General features: G+C 41.8%; 2 protein-coding genes across 5 annotated transcripts in view; one reads left to right on the top strand and one right to left on the bottom strand.

Annotated features, from left to right (window-relative positions):
- Positions 1 to 23971, bottom strand: part of RNF123 (ring finger protein 123) — a 90170-nt gene that overhangs the window by 15378 nt on the left and 50821 nt on the right. The window lies entirely within an intron of this gene.
- On the top strand, positions 5081 to 7650 carry AMIGO3 (adhesion molecule with Ig like domain 3). Its single transcript, XM_033140546.1, has one exon. It carries the CDS (start codon positions 5809 to 5811, stop codon positions 7390 to 7392), a length of 1584 nt encoding a protein of 527 aa, XP_032996437.1. The 5' UTR covers positions 5081 to 5808; the 3' UTR covers positions 7393 to 7650.

Genomic DNA, 23971 nt, shown 5'->3' on the forward strand with positions numbered 1-23971 from the left:
TCTGGAATAAGAGTACACTGCCTTAATATACTGCTTGAGTCATGTGATCAGTGGGATTAGGCACAACTCTGGTTAAGAGGGAAAAGGGAGTCTTGGAGAAGTGTCAGAGTGCCAGCCTAATTTCAATTGGATGCGATTGCAGAAATGACGAAGAAGCCTGCACCATTAACTCCTAAGAAGCCATCTCTCTTGGCTGCAAAGTCCACTTCCTTTCCCTTTTCAGACCCTGACCTTCAAGAAAACTTGTCACCTTTAAGAGATGTGTCAGTACAGTCCTATTGTTTCAACAGCAAAGATGAGCAAGACAGCTCAAGGTCATTACATTGTGGGTTGCAAAACAAAAGCTAAAGTAACATAGTTCTTACAGATTTCAAATGCAGACCTGAGAAACACTGTCGTTCAGTAATTTGTCAGGAGCACAGCTCAAGGCATGTCTAACAGCCAATAGTACATTAACAGGAAAATGTCACCATGGAAAGTTACCAAGAAAATATCTCCTTTTTTAACAATGAAAAAGCAATTATCTCACACACCCTGAACTTATCACTAGATCTTACAAAAAATGCAGCAGTCGCTACTGAATCTTGCTGAGAGTGGAAAAACACTGACCATTAAATGGCAATCCCATATACAAGCTAGAGCAGTGTTTTTCAACCACTGTTCTGTGGCACACTAGTGTGCCGCGAGATGTTGCCTGGTGTGCCATGGGAAAAATTGAAAAATTCAAGAGAATTACTTTATATATAGTCAATATAGGCACAGAGTTAAATTTTTTAACATTTTCTAATGGTGGTGTGCCTTGTGATTTTTTTCATGAAACAAGTGTGCCTTTGCCCAAAAAAGGTCGAAAAACACTGAGCTAGAGTAGTGCACTCAAAGGTCTTTGATTAACCCAACGTCTTTGCATTAGAAGCATTCAACTCATTTGGCAATTTGGAATAAGTTTAGGGTACTTGCTTGGATGCAGTCAATTTACCACGCACTTGCCACACCAGCTTTATGCAGATCACTTAAAATTGATGCACATCACTTAAAAGCAGAGTGTGTTGGTTCCCAACCACATGCATTTAGAACTATTTAGATCTTTGAAACAGGGTCCCTTTAGCATATGTAGTGGTTGTGAATGAATGCACTGTTTCCTCAGGGTTCTTAGTTCACATGAATTGGATGCTACATGTTTCATTTTTTGGCTCACACACATAAATGTTTTGTTAGTTTTCTGTTGGGGGAAGGAGGGTATGTTATTTTTCCATCAGTTTAAATGTCGGATACATCTTAGTTGGATTATTGCTACAGAGAAAATGAATACGTATGATAAGTGCATCCCTATATTTGAAAATGAATTGAAAGTATTTTTTTAAATGGTCCCAGCTTCACCAAAAGAAAGCCAATCTTGCATTACAAGTAAGAGGCAGGTTTCAAAAGATTAATGTTTCAAAGAAAAAGATTTGCGTAAAAATCACATATGCTAATTTATACGTATAGCTGCAACATCAGAAATACAGTAGTTACTGAAATTTAAACAGACATACAGAATTTCCTACTTATGCAGGGGTTATATCCCGGGCCCCTGCACACGTAAGTGAAATTGTGTAAAGCGGGAAGCACCCTCTAAGCACCCTTTAAATGCTATCTCTTTAATTCATACCAAAGATACTGTACGTAGTCCAAAGAACTGAAGCTCTGGGGCTGGCAGGAGGTTAGAGGATGCATGGGAAAGCTGCTGCTGCGCTACTCCACACATCAGCTGTTAAGCGGGGAAGCTGAGACCTGCTGTGCCTCTGGTCTCTTTGAGGCTTCCTCATGAGCCAAGAGGAATCTCCAGCTCTCTCCTGCCACTTCTGGGTATGAATTGAATGACTTAATTACTTTCTTGTGCTGCACATATACACGGTCACACACAAGTAGAACACACGTAAGTCGGAGGATGTCTGTATAATACACCTAATCTCACCATAATGGAGAGGAGAAGGTGACTTGTGTGCCTGCTCAGTCTGCTGTCCAGATGCTAACTGCTGGTGGGCAACATCAAGGCCTCTCCTGCTCTCCTCTTTCATGGTTATTTATCTTTAAATTGGACTTTAAATTGAGAGCCCTTTAAATGGAGAATGACATCAAATAGAGGCTGCCCTCTGTAAACCAGAACACATGGCCACTCTGATTCAGAAGTATTTCACCTCTGGAAGAGATAGAGGAATAAGCTAGGATGAGGGGGAGACAGGGCCAGTCGGCAATAAGGGGTCACTTAAGATATGCAGTAAGGATCTCTGATTGCACATTTAAAAGTAGCTGCACAAAAACATGCAAGCAACTTTACATAGGGAAGCATCTCCCTTGCAACTTGTAAAATAGAGGGTTAAGCACCCACTACATCCTGCAGCTGCTGCAGCCAAATTAGTCATTTGCTGTACTAATGGAACCCAATTATTCTGCTTTGATTTTCACTTTCCTCAAATAAAGCAGCCTGATCTCCCTGGAAATTGCCCTCCAGCTGCTGCTCTCTCTGCCCCAGCAATTACTCTACCGAAATGCCTGGTCAACTTTTAGCATCTGTTTGGGGGCAAAGGGTAAGTCAATGGCATGCAGTCTCTCTCTTGCCCTCCATTGAGGAGAGCAAACTGTGTTTCTACAGAGTTGGAATTACTGGACAAATCTCAGTCACCTCTGCCTCTGCTTTGATCAGAGATTGCTTGTTGAGGCTGGACCTCTCTCCAGCCCAACAGTCTCACCTGATGGCTGATGGCACCAATGCAGCCTACAGTTCAAAGGATGCAAGTTGAGGTCACACTATTGGTCCAGTCACAGGTGACCATCAAGTGATGAAAATCCAAGATGGTCAAGTACATCAATACCAAAAGTATAAAAGCCTCAACAAATGTCAAATATGTAAATGGGGATGAAGGGAGGAAAATCAATAACTTGTGCCTCACCAATTAGATACTGACATACAGCACAGACTGAAAAAAGACAATGGTTGTAGGGAGTTTGATCTGGCTTCTGAAATCTATGCATCTGCCCTTGAGAATTCTCTCATTCTCCCTCTCCCTCTCCCTCCCTCTCTCTCACACACATTTGCTTCCTCCACAGGAACAACACTACAGCTAACACCTTAGCAAGATCATCCACACAATAAGCAGTCAATAATAATTGCATCAGCACACACAAAAAATGAAATTGAAGAGAAGGGGGAAAATCTGAATGGAGAGTCAACTTTTTTTTAATGCTGGCATTTTTAATGTTGCTCAACTTTTGTGCCTGGATTTTCACTTTTTGAAATATGGGAACCCTAGGTGTGAGGAATCTTTGGCCTCCCAGATATTGCTGAACTACAACTCCCATCATCCTCAGCAAGCATGGCCAGGGATGATGAGAGTTGTATTTCAGCAACATTTGGAGGGCCAAAGGTTCTGCACATCTGCTCAAGGACAATGATTTGCTGTATAGCTCAGTCGGTTAGAGCATAGTGTTGATAACACCAAGGTTGTAGGTTTGATTCCCCTGCAGTACAGCTGCATAGTTCTGCATTGCAAGGGGTTGGACTAGATCATCCTTCCTCAGGGGGTCCCTTTCAACTGATTCTATGATCAGTTTCCTTATGCAGAAAAACTGAAAAATGAGATAAACTGAAAAGCTGGATAACCAAAAAGACCTGTGATGGCATGGAACAAGTCTGTTTGAACTAGTACAGCCAGGCAAATTATAATGCACCCTAAAGTGTAAAGATAGCACTGATCGAATTCAAAGCCGAACACTCTGCTGCTATCAGGAATTTGGCAGTGACAGAAAGTGTGGTTGTATACCACTACAGAAGCATACTGCAAGGATAATGAGGTTGTACACTGCTTGTACGAATTCACTAAAGCCAAGGTAACAACAAAGGATGAAGGTTGGAGGAACAGAGCGAGGTGATAATCTGGCATAGCAACAGAAAGGATGTCACTGCCTCCAGCCATAAGCCTTCCCCGAGGACAGCATATCCTGGGGAGGACCCCAGTGAGGAAAATTTCAGAACTGTGCCCAGGGAGTCACTTGTTAACTTCAAAAGGCTGAAAGAATCAAACACACCAGTCGCAATAAAAACAGAAGCCTCAAGCTCAATTTGCTTTCATAGAATCAAGGAGGTGGAAGCTGAAGTGGCTGGCAGGGTGGACACAGCCTTCTGACAGAGGCAGCACTGCTGCTGCTAGGAAGCTGCTTTCACAGCCCAAGCAGCTGTTGCTGGTTGAAAGGGCACCCCAGTGGTCAATACAATACCTGCATCTCTGGCAGATAACTATCCAGTCTCTGCTTAGTTATCTCCACCTTTGTTAGTCTGTTCCATTGCTGAATGGCTATTACCATTCAGAAGGTTCTCCTAAGTTTCAGCCAAAATCTACATTCTGGTATGAATGTGTATTTATACATTGTGCTGTGCTTTGGGTATTAAAATACAAGCTTTCAGGTGTCCATACACTGAAAGTTTGTGATGCTGACATAAGTTTTTTTTTTTTAAACTAAATTTTTAGTTAAGAGGCCTAATCACAGAAGTTGTCATGAAGGTCACAAAGAAACTATGATCACATGTATCACAAATATAATGTGTGAAATTCTAGACAGACAAAAATGACTAACTCTTGGGGGGCAAACTATCCAGAACAATAGGGTCACAATCTTGGTTGTGGTCCTTTGGTGCTACAGTGTGAGCTATTCTTCCACTCCTACCCCTTAAAAAAAATTCAACCAAGATCCAAAGATTACAAAATTGCAAAGACTTACATCAATGCACTGAGAAACCATAAACAGCAGAGGAGCTTGGGCTGCTTCACGAGACCCACCCCCTCTTTTTACTAAGCCTGCTTCTTTATCTCCCCTTGTAATAGTGCTGCTGGCACAAATTGCTGCAGCTCTCATGTGCCACCCTGATGCCCAGTCCAAGGATAGCTGTGCAGGATTTTTCTGCCCCCACATGGCATAACAAAGAAACTGCATGCCATTCAGGGGGAGAAAAAAAACCTTCACTACTGGTCCTCCCCTTCTCCTCTCTTCTTATCACCACTCCCTCTTACACAAGCCAATAGGATTTCTTCTTGGTCCACAAAGCTTACCCTTCAGTGTTCACAGGCAGCTTGTAAATAGGAGCAGAAGAGGGTGAAAGTGTTTGCATACAGTGCTGTCAGCTGAAAGATGAAACAACCGGCAGGAAAGAGCGATGCTGCTCAATATAACCCAGAAAGAAAGATCTCCGGGTAAGAGCTGCTTTCTTTGGCATTTCTATATGAGATTACAGAGGTGAAGAAATGGGCTCCTCAAGATAAGGATCCACTAATGGAAACTTTGGGATCTAAGGACACTTGACTCGGCAAAGCAAAAAATAAAAAATAAAAATGGATCCAGCTTCTCCCTGGATCAATGTTACTGAAGGAGCAGCCTCAAATGGATGTAAGGTTGGGTTATTTGGAGAGGGACACTTTGGAGGCAAATCCTGTAAGCATGCTCAAGGCTTTTGAACCAGAGCTCAAGAGGATCTATTTAGACATACCTTGCTTTTGAAATTATTTGAGGCAATACCTGCACACAGACTCCTGCCAGTTTCTACAACTACCAAGAGAGGCATACAGAGCAGCAGTTACATGCTGGCCTTAGATTACAGCATATTGCTTAAATGCCTGTTTATTCTGAGTGAGACAACCCAATATTTTCAGGAGCATAATTCAGAGTCTCTAGGCACTCTCTGATTTTACCGATTCATTCTACTGTTGCCCATTCACACATCAGTGTCTTGCGACAGGATTATACGCAGTGTGAATTTGACTTTGAGAACTTAGTTCCATGCTAGTGACAAACCAGGGTGAGCTCAACTGTTACATGATGAATGTACTGACCTTGGCTTTATTTATTTGGAAACTGCTTGGAAAGCTGTTAGTTTTCTTTGTCCTGTGCATTCAAGTCAGCACCTTAAACAATTGTACTCTCAGAAGATGTCCCGAAGTTTGCATTTGTACTGCTGATCTCATGAGTTGTGCCAAGAAGGATCTTGAACAGGTCCCCAGCACCCTGCTTCCCACAGCCACTACCTTGGACCTCAGCTACAATAACATTACTCAGCTTAATGACCACTGGCTGGCTGCCTTACCACGTCTCCAGACCCTCAGGATCAGCCACAACAAGATCCACAGTATCAGCCGGCAAGTGTTCCACGATGCCACTTACATTTTACACCTGGACATGTCTTCCAACTACCTGAGCACTGTGGAGAAGTACTACTTTGATGGCCTTGTGAAGTTGGAGGAGCTCTTGCTATACAACAACAAGATTGTACAAGTCGATCAAAATGCTTTTGTCAAGTTAATCAGATTGCAAAAAGTCTACCTGAGTTGGAACAGGCTAACAAAATTTCCATTTGAGTCCATTCAAAGACTTGAACACCCATACCTGAGGACCCTGGATCTGTCTGCTAACAACCTAAGCAGCATTCCTGTTCAAGTAATAGCAACTTTGCCCGGGTACATAAAAAATGGCTTGTACCTTCACAACAACCCTGTGATATGTGACTGCTCTCTTCATCTGATGCTCCAGGAATGGAAGCACCGCGGTTTCAGTTCTGCGGAGGATTTTGTAGAGGAGCACACCTGCAAAGCTTTCCCCAATGTGCCACGTTCCTTAGTCAACACCTTCAATTACAACAAGTATATTGGAGATTGCTCCTGGAACCAATTTGACATTCCCCAAATCCTCTGCCAAGTGGGAGAATCCTTGGTAATAGACTGCAACACGAGCCTCCATAATGACAATGCCACAAACTACAGATGGATCTCTCCTAGACATGAATTATTCATGTACCCTGAGCACAGTAATCAGGTGCATCAACCTTTCAGAAATGGAAGCCTATTGATCAGAAAGGGTACCCTTTCCCATTCTGGCGTTTATGTGTGCATAGCCATCAACGAGTTCCAACAGATCAACCAGACGTTTGAAGTCAACATCACATTTCAATACCCCAAACCACCCGAGTCTTTCAATACTGGCCTCACAACCCTCTTAGGGTGTGTTGTAACCCTGGTACTTGTCCTCATGTACTTGTACCTCACACCATGTCGCTGCTCCAAGTGCTTCAAGAAGCCTGCAAGCCCCCCTCCAGACTGCAGTGCCCAATCGTCCATCCTTAGTACCACCCCGCCAGCCACAGATGGGCCAAATCGCAAGATCAGCGCAAACAAGCATGTTGTTTTCCTAGAGCCCATCAAGGAAGCCCAGAATGGCAAGGTCAGGTTGGCCGTTAGCGAGGACTTTCCAGAAGCTAAAAGCCCCAGACTCTTACAGCTCAAGCTGGACAATGAATCAATCAGCTCAGTCTTTTCAGATCCTCTCATCATGTCCTATGAGGAACGAGAACAGAAACCGGCAGATGGATAGAAAGCAATCCACAGGAAGGATGCAGCCAAAGTGGGGGTGGGGAAGGTATGGTGTCAAACCCCATATCCATTGTGGGAGGGAGAGGAAAGACAATATATATTTACAAAGCATCTCCTCACTGAAAGGCACAGAGGAATTCTCTTCATCTCCCTTGGATGGACTACTGTGGTTTATTCTTAATTTCCTTCATCTCCCCTGGAAGATGGTGGAGGCCTTTTCTTCTAACAATTCTAGTCTGACTGTCCCAGAATCCATTTGTTATGCACAACAGAAGCAACCATCTTTTGACATAAAAGAATTGAATGCTCTTTACACATCCCAGATGACTACAGCCGGCTCAGTAGTAGAGACAGTAACTTGTAGCAGAGAGTATCATCTCCCTTTAGAAAACTGCTGTGGAATACAAGATTGTGTAATGGCTTTGACTTTCAGAGAATAAACATTTGCTATATAAGCAAGCCTGTTTTTATTTCTGGAGAAGATATAGAATGCCCTTGCTGGACCAAAGAGGGGGCCATTTCTTACTTTTTAACTGCTTTAGTCAGCTACTGCTTCTAATATTAATTTTGAAAGTAGGTTCCCGAGCCCACACTATTCAACTTACTTCTAGGCTTCTTGGAACAAGTCATAGCATGGCTAAAAACTGAAGCAATGCTCCCTTTACAGATGGTCACAAGCCCTGCTCCAGATGACCACCTCGCCCTTTTGGATATGTGCAGTCAGCCACGTAAGTGTCAGAAACTAAGAGTCAGTCTTCTGCTTGAATCAGCTTAACAAAACTGTTTGGTATTACTAGACACACTGCCTGCCCCTTAAAAGCAACTTGTCCTGGGTTTGCTTTTAATGAGGAACCTTTTCCCCAGGTTGAATTATTTGTATCTACAATAAAATTCTAATAGCTCGGGCATCCTGTGCTTTTGGATCACTGTGACAGAAAGCAAAAATTGGTGCCAGAAAATTATCCTTGGGTTAGACTTGAGAAGGGCAAATTATTTATTTTGCTGTCATTACAGCAGAGGGGAGTTTGAGCCCAGACAGGGTTAAAAAGGATGCTATTCTAGACACAGTGCTAATGTTGTGTTTTGTTTTTTAAATGCACAATTAATCTATGGCTGGCCAATTCAGATAACTGGATTAGATAGACAAGAACACTGCCCTAGTTAGTGTACCTTTTTATATAACTTAATATAGCCATTAAAAGTTAACTTTGTTTCTCCCCACCCACCCCTGGCCCAAAACAGCTGTAAATAATCAAATTCAGGAATGTATTAGATTATTCATGCACCTAGTGTAATTACAACAAGCCAGCTCCACTCCGCTCTGCGCTTAAATGAACCATCTCTCTGCCTTTTTTCTCCTTGAGAAGGGCAGATGTGCTTGGGAGAACGAAGCATCTAGCTATTTTGGTAGTACTTTAATCCATGTAATGATAATAATTGTAACCTGGGGGTAGATTTCCTCTCGGGTTACATTTAAATAAAAATGCCCTTTTATTTTAAAATGTTGTTGTCTGCATCTGAAATTGTCTTTGCCCTGCTATGGTGTGAGATGGTGCAGGCTTCTTCTCCCTTGTCTGTGGCCAGGTAAAACTCCATATACAGTACAAAGTTCTAGTTTTTTTTAACACAAAAGGAGCTCAAATACCAGTCTAAACCCAGGCACTCTAAATATTATAGATGTCTCTGATATTAAAACCAAATTACAACACAATTTAATTTCGGCACAGTAGATGAGGCTGGAAGGTGCAAAGAAAGAAATGCAACACAAAGACGACTGTAAAAACAATTCTAAGTCTTTGGACAAGAACTTGATACATTATACACAAACAAATATTTACATGTATGTTTATGTGGGGGGGTCAAGACTGAGGAAGGAAGAAAACATTCCATTAAAACTAATTTCTGCAAGGCTTGGTGCAAAAGAAACAAGGATCCCCCCACAAATGGACCATCACTTTGGAGCAAAAGAGGATAGAATAGAATGGTTTCTCCCTTCTAATACTTTGGCTTGCTTACTTTGCACACATTCAGACATGGTGTTTTACCTTGCAAATATACTCTTCCAGGATCCAGAATATCGAACTACATTTGGCCTTAATCCCTTCTCTCCATGGCCACCAGTTACTATACAGTATTATTTCATTACAGGCTAGCTATACTAGCTAGAGATGTTGGCACACACCAACATGAACATTACAGAGCAAACTATGCACTGCCAGAGGTTCTCACAAACTTGTATTCTGGACAGCTACAAATGTTGTTGACGTGAGGCTAGAAAAATCCAGGGAAGATATTAATATCTTCCAAGATCATCTGGGTTGGGGTGTTTCTAAACCAGAAGCTAAGAAAAATAACCAAGATTGTTTATTCTATTAACATTTCTTGCTTGCATCTTGCAAAGCATACATAGCCACTGAGAATCCTGAATCAGGATTCCTGATATTCAAAACGTAGAGAGACGTGGATCTTTAGTTGGGCCATTTTTTAATGCTCTGGTTCTGCACACCAGGGTCAAAGCAGAATATGGGGAAAGTAGCAAGAGATGTCAAGATGTAATTTCCAGATTTTGAGATGTTCTATGCTGTTGAGATGCTCCTACTATGATGTCTGTGAACAGAGTCAACCTGAGCCTGGGAGGATTAGCACACCAAGCAACTGTCAGAGACAGCAGCGTTCTGTATCACAGCCCCACTCCCCAGTTCTTTGGCAAGAAAAAGCTAGTAAGTCACTTGACACAAATCAAAACTGAATTAAGCAACATTTGCTTTTTTTCATATGTGCACATGTCAAACACTATATAGCTCCTTTAAAAATCCAGATTTAAAAACCAATTTGTAAATGGATAGGCACTGAGGTGGTTAAGATACAAAAGTAAGTAACAAGAGATCAAAGCAGCAACATTTTTTAAAACCCTATTTATCCAATATTGGAGGATAAGAAATGTGTGGTTGGGAGTTTTTAATTTATATAATCTGTTCATAAATCATAAAACTACTGCTACATAACCCAAACCTTGGGATGAAATTATATAGACTACCAACCCAACCCAACCCCCCATTTTTTACAATTTATCTTTTACCCAGCAGGAAAGGATGTAGGGAATGCATTTGCTGCTGCTGACTAACAAATCACAACAGACATACTGAGCTTCAGGGCAGAAATCTTAAAGTGCAACCTAGTATGTGTCTATTCAAGTAAGCCCCTTTGAGTTCAGTACTACTCATTCCCAGGTAAGTCTACATAGGATTGCAGCCTTAGCTACTGAGGAGCTAATCCCACAAGAAAAAAGGCAGAGGAGGAATGATGCTCATATTACTTACTCCCATGGCTGCTCTCATAGATATTCTCAAATTGAAAATAAAAAGGCTACAGTTTTTGTCCAATGAAGTGCTCCTTAGCAAAGAAAGAAACAAAACGAAAGGAAAGGAAAGGAAAGAGGGGAAGTCATTGTGATACATGCAATAAAATGGAAATTAGTTATTCTGTCTGTCTATATCTAGCTAGCTAGCTATCATTACTTCTAGTCAAAGGAAATAAACTGTGCCAATACTACAATAAAGTGCATAAAATTCTTCAATAATTTCCATGTTATTCTACAGTATTCCTCACTGCTCTACAGTAGACCAGGGGATCAGTTAAATTTCAGAACCTCTTAGTGAGTACAGCCATGGATTTCCAATTACCAGCACTTTACAAAAAAAATCAGTCTGCTCTATGGGACTGCCCCTTCTCCTAACAACAGACAGAATTCTCCTTCAATCACAACATCATCCTGCATTAAAAATCTGCCTGTGAGTTATGGCCAATTTTCTCAGGCCCTACTCACTTTCCGTCAGCAAGAGATATAGAGGCACATGACTGTGTCTTTTCAGTAATGGAACCCCCATTGTTGAACTCATTCCTAAGGAAGTTAGGCTGACTCCTTCTTTGATGTCTTTTACACGAACCATTAAGATTCTATTCTGTCAGACTTTTAGTGCATTTTAATTCATAGCAGCTGTAGATCTAGCTTCCAGCTTTTGAACATCTGCTGGTTGTGATGAGTTTTGAATGGTTCAAAGCTGCCTTGGATTGGATTGGAAGGCAATACATAAATACACCTTTCTTTCAGGCCCCGATTGTGCCTGACCCCAAAGACCTTCGCCACAATGCAATATGGTCAATACAATAACTGGAGAAGATGAATAAGATGAATAAAAGAACGTGGTAGAGATATAGACATCCTATGGATGGTGTTCCTGTATTATCCAAGTACCTAATTTAGACAGAGAGCAACAAGCGAAGGGCCTCACTCAGCTCAGAGGTGGAACACATGTTGTGCATGCCAAAGGGCTGAAGTTCAATCCCTGGGATTTCCAGTTAGGGCCGGGAAAGACTCCTGTATGCCTGGATGGAGAGATGCATGTCAATCCGTGTAGAACAGGGGCCATGACCTTTCTCAGCCCAAGGACTACATTCCGTCATGGATAAACCTATGGGGGCGATATGCCATTGGTGGGTGTGCCAAAGGCAAAAGTAGGCTGAGCAACAGGCGTGAGCCCTGTACAGTAGGATACATACGACTAGAAGTTTCTTTACACACACCCATGAACACATTTCTCCATCCAGGCATGCCAAAAGCACTACGGCAGTTCAGGAACATGCAAAAGCATGTGAGGAGGGTGTGGAGCAGGGCTGATGTGATGTGTGACCTGTGGAAGGGGTATGTGCTGGGTAGAGTCTCAAAGCCTCATTAGAGAGGTCAGGGGTGTCACATTTGGCCTCTGAATTGGGAGTTCCATAGCTCTGGTGCACACAATACTGAGCTACATGGAATATTCTGAAGCAGCATAAGGCAGCTTCTTGCATTCCTACAGAATGAAGAAGGTAGGACAAACTATCTTATGTCCACTAGGAAGAACAGTCAACCAACAAGTCAAAAACCCCTTTTCTCCACAAAGTGGCCTTCGAGCCACGTACCTACTGGGAAGTAGAAGAGCAGTTCCATTCTAAGTGACTGTGCCCACACTACATCCATTAAAAAAGCTTCATGAGATGGCTTTCTGTCAATCTTATAATGCATTGAGAAAGCATGAAATACTATCCACATGCTCACTTCTACACATTTCTTCAATAGGAGAACGATGTCAATAGCTAAGGAGATGGCCAATTACTCAGAGGCAAAGTTCAGAGATCACGCTAGAACCCAGTTTGGCACTATGTGAATGAGCCTTAGTAAGGGCATGTAACCCCCTGCCCCAGCAAAGTGTGGTTTGGAGGCAAAAGTTTCTGTTTTTGTTAATGACTGGTTATTTTTTCACTTTCCAGAGCAGTTTCCCTCATCATTAAAACCAACCCAAAGTTTCTGAAAGCACATGCTTCATTTCCATCTGAATTAATCTTCAATTGAAGACACCCAGCAATGAGGTTTGTTTTCAATCTAAAAAGGCAAATGAAAGCATAAGTGCATCTATGAGTGCATTCCACCATCTGTGCATTGCCTAAAGACACCCAATCTCAATGCCTTTGATGTCTTCTAAACGGAAAAGGGTGTTGCTAAACTTTCTCAGCTTTGACCTGCTAGGAAACATATTAAGAACATAAACATAACAACATCCCTGCTGGATCAGGCTAGGCCTATCTAGTCCAGCATCAATCTCCTTGCACTTGATAGCAATCACTACCTATTGTGTGTAACTTGGCACTGTGAGAAGTGAATAAGCGCTTTCTTTTGTTTATCCTGAGTCTTCCAACATTTAGCTTCATTGGATGGCCCAAATAGGAGGGATAGTATTATAAGGGACAAAACCCTCTCTCTTCACTTTCTCCAAACAATGAATAATTTTATAACACCTTTATCATGTCACCACTAACTTGTCTTTTGTCTAAACTAAAAAGCCCCAAATGTTATAACCTTTCCTCACACTGGAACTATTCTACCCCGTTGGTAATTTTGCTTGCCCTTTTCTGAACCTTTTCCAGCTCTACAGTATCCTTTTGAGGTGACACAACCAGAACTATACACAGTATTTTAAGTGTAATCGCATTGCAGATCTGGATAATGGTATTACGATATTGGCAGTTTTATTTTCAATCCCTTTCCTAATGACTGCTACCATGCTATCTTCATCAGAGTTAACCGCTATGAGTCCAGGTCTTATTTCTGGTCAGTCCACTAGTGACTACCACTACCGCTGCCATTTTACTGCCCATTCATCCAGTTTAGATGGATCTTTCTGGGGCTTCTCACAATCCCTTTTGGTTTTAACCACCCTGAAAAATGTGGTATCAGCAAACTTGACTACGTCACTATTCAACCCCAACTCTAGATCATGGTTTCCCAAACTTGTGTCTACAGTTGTTGCTGGACTACAACTCCCATCATCCCTAGCTAGCAGGACCAGTGGTCAGGGATGATGGGAAAATGTAGTCCAAAACAGCTGGAGATCCAAGTTTGGGAAACCCTGCTCTAAATCATCCATGAACAAGTTAAACTAGCACATCCCAAAACAATTTCTTGGGGGAATCTACTTTCTACCAGTACTTCCTTCCATTGGTAGAACTTTACATTTATTCCTACTCTCTGCTTCCTTTTTGCTTAACCTCATCCATAAAACAACCTCTCCTCTTATTGCATGGCTTCTAAGCTTACTCACAAGTCTTTAGTGAGATAGGCCTACTTTGCTCTTTGAAAGTCTAAATACATAATGTCAAATGGATCACTTCTATCTAAGTGCTTGTTGATACTCTCAAAAAACTCTAATAGGAAATGAGAGAAAACTTACACTTGCAGAAACCACACTGGTTCTGCTTCAGCAAGACTTACTTTTGGTATATGCTTGGTTACTCTGTCTTTAACAATGCTTTCCTTTTTTCCCTGGAACAGATGTTAAGCTAACCTCACATTTTAAGAGGAGAGCCCCAATGCTGCCTCATTTGGTCCATGGAAAGCAGTAGCAGACATTTACAACAATGAGTACATAGGTGGCACTTGTCATGATGTCCCGTTTTGCCAGAAGCAGTTTAGTCATGCTGGCCACTGTCTGTGAACAAACATCAGCTCCCTCGGCCTGAAGCAAGACGAGCGCCACAACCCCATAGTCGCCTTTGACTGGACTTAACCCTCCAGGGGCCCTTTACCTTTTACCATCCCTATTAGTCCAAAATTAACTTACATATTCATTACACACCATTCTTCTTAAGGTGTGTATAAAAGCGCCCCCATGTGGTAAAATCACAATTTTTTTAGTCCCTGAAACCCCTGGTTTATACCCTTCTTTCACCACAGGAGGGCACCTTTGTCTTATCATTAACCACAGTGCTGAATGTGTGAACTCACGCTGTGACAATACAAAATTAAGCATATACCATCACCTGCTCTGAGACCTTTGGATAAAACAGTACACAAATGTCTGCCACCAAGCTCTCCACAGTTCACTTTAAATTTTCCCTTTACGCTGCTGTTCTTACATTGGCCAAAATTAAGTCATGGGGAAGCTTGCAAGGAGCAGAAGAAAGTAATATAAGGGCATCTGAAGAAAACCGCGTAACATGGAGTGAAATAGCCAGGCTTGGCTGATTGAAAGAATCCTTTTGCATCAATAAAATCAGCTGTTTTGCTACAACCACCTAGGTAGCCTCGTTAACAGCAGCTGCACTTAAGAGACAATTTTTCAGCGTTCAAGAGGCTTAGAAACACAGAAATCCAGCATTAAAAATTGGGGTTGCCTTAGTAAAAATCCAGCTTGTCTGACAAACAGGACTTTGAAAGTTTAATGCATGTCCCTTAGGAATGGACTACGCCGTCTCTTAGCAAACACAACAGCAATCAGGAACTCACACTGCTGCCAAGTTTGGTGTTTCTAAACTGCCTATACATCAAGCTAATGGCTCAGCATAAAACACTTACGTTTTACTAAGAGAAAGCAAGAAGTTGTTGAGTCATTCTGCCCCAGCCCCCACCTCTACTCAGCACAAAAGCGGTTGTTTTGTAGAGATTATTCCTAAAGAATGAGAGCTGATGGTTCCATTTTCTACTATTGCTCCATATTTAGTAAGCCACAACAGAAGAGGAAACAACTCTACTTCAGGCAAGGACATGAATCAGACTATGGAAATTGGACAGTGACATCATGGACCAGATGCAACTAAATACAGTAATAATAATGATGATGAAGATGATGTTACAACAGTTAAAACACAATATTAAACAACTAGTTGCTCTAGCAGGTGCTACCACAATGAGTCCCGCTAGAGCAATGGGGACTGCCCCCACTCTCTTCCACCCACACACCCCATAAACTGCCTTGGAGGGGTGGTTGGGAGACCCCCAGAACAGGGCACAGAAGGAGAAGAGGGGGAGACCCGTTACAACAGGGAAGCTGAAATGCTTGCACTAATGGAGCAATTGCTTCATATGCCTTTGGCCAAGAGTCACTCTTGGAATTCCTGCATTTCTGTCAAACTTATGGGGGAAAGATAAGACCTGCCAGCTGAATGGCAGCATAGCAGCACAATCTGCACTGCAGTCAGATAGCCTGTCTCTCTCATGCGAAGGATGTACAGGTTCTGAACCAGCTCTTCTGTTATACTTAAGCAAAAGGCGCCTGGCTGCACCAAACCCCATTTATAATCAGTGGCTGATATGTCAATTTAGCAGTACAGGGCAATTTACACTGCAGCTCCTCATACAGACCCAGTAGCAGACAGTGGGGTGGCAGCCCTTACCTGACCTCCATTTGGTTGTGCCACTGCTGCTTACTGGGAGGTGGAGATGACAGTGAGGTAGGCGTGGTGCAAATGCACCAGGCAGGAGCACCAGATAACTCTGAGTTTGAACCGTGCCAACCTTGCCACTGCCTTCTCTTTCCCCTCTACCTCTTAGTAAGGAACAGTGACACAAACAAGGTTAGGTGAGCACCACCATGTTGTCCGCTACTGCATAGACCCCTGTCAGTGATACTCTATTGATTAGCCACCACATGCGGCACCAAAGTTAAGTGATGGCTGACCCACATTAACAGCACTTAGTTCGCCAAGACAGATAAATCCATACAATGGATCAGTCCTGCTCTACCAAGTTGCTCTTTGACTGAATTGTGCATCTGGCATGTCTACAGAGGGAGCTACTAATTTCACCTGGTGTGAGGCAAAGGAGAATTACCAAATGCCAGATTAATGCAATGAGATTGTAATTAATTAGTGTTCTGAACACTCTGAATCTTCAAAGGTTTTTGCAAACATTTATTAATCCCCAGCACCAGGAGAGAAACAAAGCTTCTGTGATCACAGGATCACCCCAGGACAAAAAGGGCACCCTCATCTTTATCAGGAGGAACAGCCCATGCACATGGGCCATATGCCACAATGCTGGAAGCAGACTAGCTTTATTTAAAAGCCTAATTATAAGAGTAGAAAGAGGCTGAAGGTCCCCGACTACCAACATTTACATTGATGTATTCTGCATTTCCTGATTTCCCCTGAAACTGGAATTTCCCATTTCTCAAAGTTCTATAAGCTTCACCCCCCCCCAACCCAGCATGTTGAGCAAGTTAAAACAAGCTCTTCATTTGACATTTATGTACTAAATGAAACCCTGCCCCATCCTGCTCCCTGAGTAGACCTCACTATCCAGTAACTCTAAGAGCACCACAGTCCCTTTTAGAACCAATTAACCCTGAGCACTCGGTTCAAGATATATTCTCAAGGCTGTAGAGATGCAGAGCTGGTGTCTGCACCTAGTAATGGCTTGGATGGGGGCCAATAAACTGAAGCCAAATCTTGAGCAGATCACAGAACTATGGATTGACAGTCCCTGGGTCGAGGAAATTTGGTGTATTACCTGCTCCAGGTGAGGTTAAACTCCCTCTAAAGGAGCAAGTACATAGCTTAGGGATTTTCCTTGATCCAACATTGCCAATAAGGGCAAATGTGGCCCAGAACACCTTTTATAAGTTTAATTTGGTTCATCAGTTGTGGCATTTCCCAGGTAAGGATAGTCAGGCCACGTTGATACATGTGCTGGTCACCTCCAAACTGGATTAATGTCATTGTGATATGTGGGGCTGCCTTTGGCACTGAGGAGTCAATGCCTCTCACAAACTGTAATCCTTTTATGTATCTATTACCACACAATAATCATAACACCTTATTATTATTATTATTATTATTATTATTTCTACACCTTCATCCAAATATCACAGGGAGGTTTACAATATAAAAACACAAAAATACATACCACAATACCATAATAACAAACAAAAACAATAACCCCACACAGTTTAAAAGGCCATAGATTGCTTAATTAGCCAAAGGCCCGGGAGAACGTACTCTTTGTAAAAATAAATAAATTGTTTTTTGTTTTAAAAAATAAAGATTTATTGATCAATCATCTTATGTTACAATACTAAGCAATCATATAATGGTGTACATTGTACCATTCTTTTATACACTTTCATATATCCAAAAACATAAGAATAAAAACAATAATATTACAGTACCTGTCAAAATTGGCACCCAGAATTGTTAGCGCCCATTAGAGGGCCAGAGTTGAGAAAAAAGAAAGAAAAAAGAAAAGTACATTTACAAAAAAGGAACAAAAGGAAACTCACAGATTCCTTGAATCATATAAATAACCTACATCTATCCGACTTCCTATCAAACCCAACTGTATAGTCCAATCGTACCTTTGAGTGTACTTCAACTCATTCTGTTATCTCCTTATATATCTTTATTACACTCTCTTATCAACTGGTACCTCTTTTTCAAGTCTTATTATTCTTTCTACTTCCAAGGTTACTCAAATGCAGGCATGGCCAGCCTGCCCCTGCTATATTTCTGAACATATAGTTTATATCTAGCCCATTTTTCCTGATATTTTTGTTTCGGTTCACCTCTCAGATTATTAGTTAGTTGTGCCATCTCGGCAAACTCCTGCAGTTTATTCTGCCACTCTATTAACGTTGGGGGTTCTGGTTCTTTCCATCCTTTTGCTATTAAAGTCCATGCTACCGCTGTGGCGTATAGGGAAATCTCTTTTAAATTGTTTGGGACGTTTCTACAGTATTTACAATACTTAGTAAGAAAGCAAGAAAGCTTCTGGTTTTTGGGGGAGAGTAATTCCTAACAATTTTTTAAGTACTCTTTGTAAAAAAAAATGTTAATATGCACTGAAGATATGCAGTGGATAGAATTTCTGGACTCCTCTTCTCAAGCCAGTGACAGAGCAGAGAATGTCTAAGCATTGATTCAGAACACCACATTGATATTTTTTATGAACAGCAGAAAGCAAATATTTTTTTTATAAATAATATAGTCAGATATTATAAGGGCTAAATGGTCTCCTATGCACAAACTTAGGAATAAAAAACCAAACAGATTACCAGTTTAGAACTAATCACACTGTGCACAAAGGTGAGCTTTGCAGTTGAGCCATTTTCCTCCATGTTTTTAGCCATTAGCTAAAGTGTTTAATGTTCTCCGAAAGGTACAGCTTATGAATACATATTTATTCAGAGAACATTTCAGATGTTTTCAGAGTAATAACTATGAATGGCACACAAAGTCAAAACATGAAGATCACTTTCCTCTGTTCCTTAAAATATGAGAGCTCATCATAGGTGCTTCATTTGGCAGGATTATGTTTAGCTGGGAATGTTTAGTCTGGAAAAAGGACACTGAAAGGAGCTATGATAACCATCTTCAAATATCTGAGGGGCTGTCACAGGGAAGATGGAGCAAGCTTATTTTCTCCTGCTCTGAAAGGTAGGACTCAAACCAATGGCTTCAAGTTACATGAAAGGAGATTCCAACTAAACATCAGGAAGAACTTTCTGACAGTAAGAGCTGTTCAGCATTGGAACGGTCTCCCTCAGAAGGTTGTGGACTCTCCTTCACTGGAGGCTTTTAAGCAGAGATTGGATGGCCATCTGTCATGGATACTTTATCTGAGAGTCCTGCATTGCAGGGGGTTGGACTAGATGACCCTTCAGGTCCCTTCCAACTCTACAATTCTATGATTCCAGGCTATGTCCTTGCCCTTCTCACTGCAGAAAGCAGCTCACACCCTACCTAGTTCCCATAATGAAGCTCTTCTAGTATAATTTACAATTCCCACCCACTGCTGAACATTCCTAATTAAATTGGGAAAGCCTAATGATTATTGCCATCTGTCCAACTACAACACTTTTTCCCAACTTTAGATATATGAACTGAAATGGGAGTCATGTGATGCCCATCTCAGGATGCATTACATTGTTCCTGCAGCTTTGTAATCACACTGGGGTATGTGCTGACAACAGCACGGGCCAGTTAAGACAAGAATTCAATAGCTGGTGACTGATCACAGCCATGGCAACCAGCAAATCGCTAGGATGCACACTCGCATCCCTGCCTAATAGTCTGACATATTAGCTGTGTGTGTTTTTTCCAAGAGGACAATCTGCCAGTGGGACAGAACATCTGTCAAGTGCAGCTCAGGATGCAGAGAATGAGGCATGTGGAGGGTGCCAGTTTCCATAGCCATTATCCAAGGCTCAACTGAGGACCCATGGGACTCTCTTCAATGTTAGCACAAGCAGATCAAAATAAACTGATTCTCCAAGCAAAGGCTATACTTTGTATTGTGGTCTATTGCCCAATGGGGGTGAAGGTGGAATCAAAGCTCCTATTAGGCATGCATGGCTCAGGCCTTGGGGCATGCCTAAAGCAGCTCTTTGAATCCCAGATCATTATGTATTTCTAACCAGGGTTCTATAAGTCCACTCATGAGAGGACACGCCCGATTGCCCTATACTACATGCCCAGAACAAAGATCCTATTCCTGCTGGGCTTTTGCAGGAGGTAGCAGTAGTGAGGTGCTACTGGTGCTTCCTGCAGAAGCCCAGCATGAGAGAAGCAGCACCCTTCCTTCTTCCAAGGACAACTCAAGGGAAGAAAGTTGGAGCAGCTTTTCTCCCTTCTTGCTAGGCTTCTGAAGGAGGGTGGCAAGTGAGGAGAACCACCCTGAAGGGAATGATCAGTGGCAACCACAAGTTATGGTTGTGTAATAAGCCACACCAAGACTTGGGGATCTCCCATGTAGGGGTTTGCACTTCTCATTTCTGTATGCCTGTTTTAGGCATTATTAAGGCCTTTCAGTATAGTTGTCATGGTCTGGAAATCATAGGAATTTATAGTAATATAACTGAGCTCATCGAAAAGGATGGCAAGTAATTGTCACCAGCCCAGTTTTCCAGCCAGCCCCAGTTAAACAAGCGTTCTGATATGTTTAAATGCCTCCCAAGCCACGAAGAGTTTGGTGAGCCACTGATTGCTCACACCTCTGGCCTAAGGTCTCTCCCAGTGTGCCTTCTTGTTCTCCATCTACCAATCTTGAAAAAGTGATGTCTAGAAGTGGTTAACACATTTGTATATAGAAACAAGGGCATCCTTACTAGAATACCACATCTCATTCTGGCACACATACCTCCAGAATACCGTAGATTCCAAAATAATTATAAAATAAATGGCAATTATCAGACTTCACTGGAAGGAAATCAGTACCATGGCAGTTAAACTGGCTTAAAGCAGTTTCACTTTGTAGTGTAGATCAGGGTTTCCCAAACATGGGCCTCCAGCTGTTTTTGGACTACAATTCCTATCATCACCGACCACTGGTTCTGCTAGCTAGTTTGGTAAACCCTGGTGTAGAAGAACCTTTAACAATCTTTAGTTTGTTAAAGAGCACAATGTATGCTGCAGTTCAACCTGATACTCTGGGGCTGCTTAAATGATATCCATTTAGCGACTAAATGTTCACAATGCCCCCTTCTGGTCTGACAGTAAGTCAGCAACTGGAGCTCTTAAAAGCACCCACACCTTTTCCATCTAAACCAAAGCAGCTCAGCCTTCCATAGGAAAGTAAATAGTTGCTACTATGCCTGGCACTGCAGAAGAATGGCTGCCATTTTATAGGTAAGCATCAATGGGACATCTAACCAAATGTACCATTAGTGCATGGCAGGTACAGGTCTGCCATGATGATTTCTACCTGGGGTATCTACAGCAGTGTTTTTCAACCTTTTTTGGGCAAAGGCACACTTGTTTTATGAAAAAAATCATGAGGCACACCACCATTAGAAAATGTTAAAAAAATTAACTCTGTGCCTATATTGACTATATATAAAGTAATTCTCTTGAATTTTTCAATTTTTCCCACGGCGCACCAGGCAACATCTCGCGGCACACTAGTGTGCCACGGAACAGTGGTTGAAAAACACTGATCTACAGCAAGTAAACTGAAGAGAAAGTAATGTAAGTAATCAATTGGTGTGGTGCAAGTTCATGATCAGGAGAGACCTGACAAGCTGTTCCATAGGTCTGCCAAGGATTCCAAATCCTGTCCTTCCCCCATTGTTACCATCTTATTTATATATATCTCCCTAGGCCAGGAATAGAGAACCCTTTTTTGGCCATAGAACCACATCCACCCTTGGCCATGCACACATGCACAGGACACACAGTCTTCTCTCTCCAGATGATCTCTGCAAATCAGCTGAGGAAGGGATAATTTGCATCAACAGGAGGCTGCTAAACTGGAAGAAGAGGTTTAAAGCCCAGCATCATGTTTCTTTTTTTCCCCTGCCACTGCTAAAATTGCTGGGGGCTTGGGGGTCAGAAAAATTTGCAGCTGGAGGTCAGCCATCCCTGTTATAGACTCTGTTAATTGCCTTAGGCCCTTGAAAACGCTTGATTCATCCATACATTTCTGCAAAAGCATCTCTATTATGATTTCATAGCAATTACAGCTATGAAAATACTATTGCTCAAGCCACAGAGTTAAGAGATAAAGACCCTAGATTCACGCTCCCTCCATAGCCTTCCAACAGAACAAAACCAGCAATGAAAGCCAGCAGCATCAAGAAGCTACAGATCACAGAGACGGTAATTAGTCCCATTCCCATCCACCGTTCATGCCTCAGAAACAATTTAGAAGTTTTATGATACAACAACAGTCCAAGGGAGGCCTCTATAATGAGCTGCAATCACTGCTGAGAAAAGGACCATATTTCACTACAATTAATGAACAAATATCTGTTGGAGGTTATTAAGCAATGTGCTGTTTTCACTTGGAAAATGCAGCCTACTTTATCCTCAGGCTGTTGATTTACTCCTGTTAACATGAAATTTGTCCAGGAATTTGCTGTAGATCTCATATGCCATGTTAAAAATTCTTAATAGCAACATATCTTCATTAGTCTGTTCCTATCAATGAAAAATGCAATATGACCTTTCCTCAAAAAGCAGTGTGTTACTGAGGGCACTATAGATGAGGACAACATGGGCAAAAGGAAAGAAACATCTAGTCTGCCCCACAGAACAGGAAGCAAATGGGCTGAGGAAACAGGGACAGGGATGGTTATGATTGCATCTGGCTGTCAGCATATCAGCTGGGCTGTAAAGGAACTAGTGTAGAAGCTAGATAGTGTACAGGATCAACGATGAAAGGAGTTCAATTTGGCAAGAAGGCAAACTAGATGCTGCGGTAGATCCAGAATCCCTGCTGAGGCCTCTGTGGCTGATATAAAGGTAAGGGACGGAGGGAGCTTGTTACCCCAGTTTGGGTGGGATGGGATTGGCCTCTATAGGGTTTCCCACAACCAGATTAAAAAAAACAAACATTTATTGTAATATGGTGTGCTTGGCACATTTATATTTAGGACTATGTGGCTTTGGCCACAGGAGGGAGGATATAATTAGGTTGATTTGTGTCTATCTGGAAGGCCTTGGTGGGGGGTGGAGAGGATCAGAAATAGCCCGCTTATAGAACTAAAATGCCTAGCCACATGGAGCTCAGCTGTCTGCAAAACAAGGACAACCTTTTGAAAAAATATGACATGCCAAATGAGAAATTGAAACATGACACAACAGTTTCATATGGACTGCATTTCCGTGAGAAGGATTAAACTATCCTTTATCAGGCAAGATAAAAACAATCTGAATAGAGTTGCCACACTGACTGGCTGGCTACCTATTTAATTTTTTGAATCTAAAAGATTATGAAATATTCCAAGTAGCTGTGATACTGGTACTGCTTTAAGAACTAACCTGCTTGGTATCTAGCATGTGCCTTTAAAACTGCCATTTGTTATTAAATAGTTGTTACTTTGCTTTATTCTTTCTTTAATTTCCTTTATAACAAAAAATGCAACTGCAGACTGGCCCTGCTGTTCCAGGATAAAAGCCAATGAGGAGAACTGCTCAGTAAATCATTTACTTTTATAGAAACCTTATGTAACAATGTTAAAAGCTGTAATTCAAAGCAATGCTTTTAAAAAGGTAATTTCATTCCTTCACAGTTAACAGTTATCTAACTTGTTTTTGCAGTTAACGTAAGTATCAACCCACTTGAGAATATCTTTTTTTCCTTATACAGTCTGAATGATCAAATGGGCCAAATCTTTTTGACCTGTCAAATGCCTATCCCTAGACCTGAATACAATTAAGGCTCATTTTAGAAGGAGGCTATGCACATATTTCTCCATGATCATCATGGGTATCTGCATGTGTTTCATAGGGGAGTGAATGCGCCCTTCTTTTTAAAACACCCCTCTGGACCTTTT

This window comes from Lacerta agilis, chromosome 2 (assembly GCF_009819535.1).
Source record: "Lacerta agilis isolate rLacAgi1 chromosome 2, rLacAgi1.pri, whole genome shotgun sequence".
NCBI classification, from domain to species: Eukaryota; Metazoa; Chordata; class Lepidosauria; order Squamata; family Lacertidae; genus Lacerta; species Lacerta agilis.

Excerpts from the sequence above, each read along its gene's own strand:
- AMIGO3 (XM_033140546.1), top strand. The coding sequence starts at position 5,809 with ATGCTAGTGACAAACCAGGGTGAGCTCAACTGTTACATGATGAATGTA.